The sequence below is a fragment of the Portunus trituberculatus genome, chromosome 49, assembly GCF_017591435.1.
Source record: "Portunus trituberculatus isolate SZX2019 chromosome 49, ASM1759143v1, whole genome shotgun sequence".
Lineage (NCBI taxonomy): Eukaryota > Metazoa > Arthropoda > Malacostraca > Decapoda > Portunidae > Portunus > Portunus trituberculatus.
Window position 1 is genome coordinate 20,494,984 of NC_059303.1, and position 4,197 is coordinate 20,499,180.

General features: G+C 51.6%; 1 protein-coding gene across 11 annotated transcripts in view; it reads right to left on the minus strand.

Moving 5' to 3' along the window:
• The window catches only part of LOC123499249 (rap guanine nucleotide exchange factor 2-like), a 269,844-nt gene extending 266,286 nt beyond the window's left edge, over positions 1 to 3,558 (minus strand). For all 11 annotated transcript variants that reach the window (XM_045247032.1, XM_045247030.1, XM_045247029.1 and 8 more), the window contains exon 1: positions 1,329 to 3,558. In XM_045247032.1, coding sequence (XP_045102967.1) covers positions 1,329 to 2,323 — 995 coding nt within the window. In that variant the 5' untranslated portion in view covers positions 2,324 to 3,558. The remainder of the gene's footprint in view (positions 1 to 1,328) is intronic.
• Between the last annotated feature and the right edge of the window lie 639 nt (positions 3,559 to 4,197).

Here is a 4,197-nt window from a genome sequence, read left to right on the forward strand (position 1 = left end):
TGTGTGTGTGTGTGTGTGTGTGTGTGTGTGTGTGTGTGTGTGTGTGAGAGAGAGAGAGAGAGAGAGAGAGAGAGAGAGAGAGAGAGAGAGAGAGAGAGAGAGAGAGAGAGAGAGAAGTGAAGTCTCGTGTGAAAATTTTCCTGTTTTACACAAAGTAAATAAATAAATAAATAGAAAAAAAGAACATAGAGAACACAAACAACAACAGGATTAGATTGACGTATCATACACACACACACACACACACACGAAGTAAAGTCGATATAAAGAAGTTAGCAAAAAACAGAGAGAGAGAGAGAGAGAGAGAGAGAGAGAGAGAGAGAGAGAGAGAGAGAGAGAGCACTCACCACTCCAATGAGCACAGTGGCGGAGAGAGCGAAGAGAGATGAGAACAGAAAATGGGCCAAAAACACAACAGAAATAGAAAACGAGATAACAAAGCCTCGACCCCACGTCCGGTGAGCGAGGGCAGGCAGTAGGTAACCAGCGTGGGCCCGGGTATCCCTTTGACCGCCCCACTCCTCTCCTTTGCCTCTCCCTAATTCTGGTTACTGCCTGTACTTCTCCTTACTTCAGCTATAGCAGGTCCTTTCCATGCTGATGTCTGACGCACGTGTGGGAGGGACTATTGGTGGTGGTGGTGGTGGCTGTGGTGATTGTAATGGTTGTGGTGGTGATGGTGGTGGTGGTAATGGTGTTGGTTGATAATGCTTCAGTAAGATGGCACTACTATAATTACTACTACTGCTATTATTTTTCTCTCTTTCATTCTTTCCGTTCTTGGCTTATTTGTGTTGCATCTTCTCTGTGAGGTCACCCACCCAAGCACAAACGAGATCCAACTTTGCTTCACCTTACTACCGGTTGTCTCCTTCTGGTCAGCGCCGCCCTTCATCCCTCCCGAGGGTCTATCCATGCACCTTGCCTGTCTGCCTACCTGCCTTTTTATCTCTGCCTGCCCGCCTGTTTGATTACTTGCCCTTCTCCCTGCCTGCTTCTGCCTGGCTGTCCTGCGCCTACGCTGTTGAAGCAAGCCACCACATATAAGGTGCTCGAGATGCTTGTCACGCGTGTATATTTTCAAGGTCGTTAGTGTAGCGGAGTGTGTGGACATTTTATTGGTGTGCTTATCTTTGTTTGTGGGAAGACGTCAGTAAACACTGCTGTGAGCGAACAGAGAAAGTGGAAGGAAAAATCATGTAAATAAATAATAAACATAACAGCGATTTCAAAATATGCAGTATTGTCTGAGAGAGAGAGAGAGAGAGAGAGAGAGAGAGAGAGAGAGAGAGAGAGAGAGAACAAAATGAATAGGGGATGAGTTGTACCTTTCTTTTCTGGCGAGCTGCTGCAGCTTGGTGGGATGCACTTCGCCACCTGCTGCCTCGCTGTCTGGCGTCTTCTTGCTGCCCAGGTGTAGGCCTTGGCGGATCTTCTGCATCATTTTCTGGCCACTGTACCTGCGCCCCACGCGGAACTGGTGGCTGGAGCGGCGCTTGAACCTCCGACCGCCACTCTCGCCATCCTCGTCCCCGCGTGAGTCCATCATTTCGCTCTGGATGCTAAGGTTGTCATCCTGGTCCCGCGGGTGCAGACTTACCACGTCCGGGGTATCCTCCCCCAACGCAGCGGGCCTCGCCTCCTGGTAGCTGTGGGTTTCGCGAGGCTGCACCTCATGGGTGATCTCGGGCGGTGCCTCGGACTGCGCTCGACGGTGGCGTTGGTCGTGGCGGGAGCTGGAGCTGAGGAACACACCGCTGTCCTCCCGCCTGTGGCACTTCCTGAAGTCGTCACTGCCGCTGCTGCTGGTCTCACTGCTGCTGCTCCTGCTGCTGTGGCCCACCAGCGTGTCGTCATCGCTGTCTTCGTTCTCCTTCTTCTTCACCTTCTCCTGTTCCTCCTCCTCCACTTCCTCGTACACGGTGAGGTAGCTCGTGCCAGAGTCTCTGTTGCTGCTGGGGATGTGCACGCCCTTGCTTGGCTTGCGCCGCTCCACCGCCACCACCTCCTCATCCTCCTCACCCTCCCTCTGCTCAGTATCCACCAGCACCCTCTTGATCGCGTCCATCGTGTCAAGATGTTTCTCTGTCGCACCGGTCTGTCCCACGGGCATGCTGGCTTCCTCCTCGATGGCTGCGGACAAGCAGCTCTCCGGCTCCACTTCTTGTACGTCCACGGCAAATCTCACTACAGCCACACCTTCAGGAGCCTCTACTACTGTCTCACTGCCCGGCGCCTCACAGAAGTTAGTCTCCTGTTTCTCTTCCTCCTCTTTATCCGCGTCTTCTTCCTCTTTCTCTCCCGTCAGGTCAACAGTACGCATTATCTGACGCACATCACCAGGTTCCTCCTCCACGCCAAGGTCTTCTCTTTCCTTTCACCTTCCGCTACCTCTATCTCAGCGAGCGTCAGGTCTTGGTCCGGGGAGTCACTGGCGTCTCCTGCTTGTGCGTGCGTCCCTAGGGTTACGTCACCGCCCTCCTCCGCCTCCTCCTCTGCTATATGGTTTAATCCGTGAGTTGCACAAAGCCTCTGCTCCTTACTAATGGTGTAATGGTTTGCTTGTGTCACTCCACTACTCCACTCCTTGCTTTCCACACTCAATCTTGGTGTTACGTACTCTGCCTCTTCCTCATCCACCTCCTCTTCACTGCTCAAGTCAACGGATACCACCACTTCTTCTTCGTCAACACCTCCACCTCCACTCCACGTCTCCACCTCCACCTTCTCTTCCACGTCACTGATGTTCACGTCCTTCACTTCCTCAGTTTCCACACACTCGCGTCCACTCACTGCATCATCACCATTCCCTTCATCACTCACCTCAACACCACTCGTCACCACATCATCACTACTCTCGTCTACCTCGTCCTCATCACTCTCACCACGACACTCTCTCTCCACGCTTTCGTCACTCACTTGTTTGTCCTCACTCTCACCGCACACTTCTAGGATCTCATTACCATCCTTGTTGCTTTCACTCTCACATCGCTCTCCCAGAATTTCGTCTTTGTTCTCCTCGCCTGCACTTTCTTCTAGTTCTTCACTTTCCTCTTTATCCTCTTTTTCTACGCACTCTTTTTTTACTCCGTCACTCTCTTTGTTGTCACTCTCACTGCACTCTTCTAAGATTTTTTCGCTTTCTTCTTCCCCCTCACACTCTTTTCTTAGTTCTTTGTCACTCACATCATCTTCAAAATCAATCACATTCTCCTCCTCTCCTTTATCACCTTCTGCAGTGCCACTCTCTTCCTTCGTCGTCTCCGCGCCCTCGTCACCGGCCAAGACAAGCACTTCTTCACCAGCTCCTTCGTCTTCGTCTTCTTTTTCCCTTCTTCAGTCTCACAGATTGTTTCCACGACGCAGCTTTGATCCTTCTCTTCCTCTTGTTCGTCTTCTTGTCTCTCCTCTCTCTCTTCTTCCTCAATGTCTTTGGTAGTTAGCTCTTCTTTCTCCTCCTTATCCACCTCCTTCTCTTGCTCAAGCCCTTCTTCTTGATGTTCCTCCTCTTCCTCCTCCTCCTCCTCCTCCTCCTCTTCTTTTTTAATTCTTTTTGAGTTAACTTCTCACTTTCTTCCTTACTGTCTTCCTCCTCCTCCTCCTTCTCCACCTCTTCCTTACCTTCCTCTTGAATTACCTCCTCCTCCACTTGACTCTCTTCTTGGACTAACTTTTCTATCCCCTCCTCCTCCTCCTCCTCCTCCTCCTCCTCCTCGATCAGTTCCTCGTTTTCTTCCCTCCTCTCCTCTGCAGCTGCTTTCTCCTCCTCGAGTTCGCCCTCAGAGTTCACATGAACCTCGAGAGGAAAGTTCGTATTACTCTTGTTTGCTTCCTTCTTTTTCTCTTCGTCTTCTGCAGCAGCGTGCCCGTCCTTCGTATATGTCAAGGACTCTCCTGTAGGACTCTTTGACAGGTCACTAGAATATAGAGAGTCCCCTTCAGGATCTGTGCTGGAGGAGTCTGCGTTGTGTTTGTTTGGTGCGGCAGTGATATCAAGGGATGTGTGATGCTCTAGGTGACAGCGAGTTCCTCCCGGTGCACCATCCACTGTCTCACTTATGCTCACGGACGCTTGTTGGTTGCTGGTCAAGTCAGGATGTGTAGTGGTGCCAGATTCGCTGCCGTGCCCCGGGACACTGCCAGCCTCGCCAGCCTCAGATGCGACAGTGCCATCAACAGGTCTGCGCGGCGCGAGGG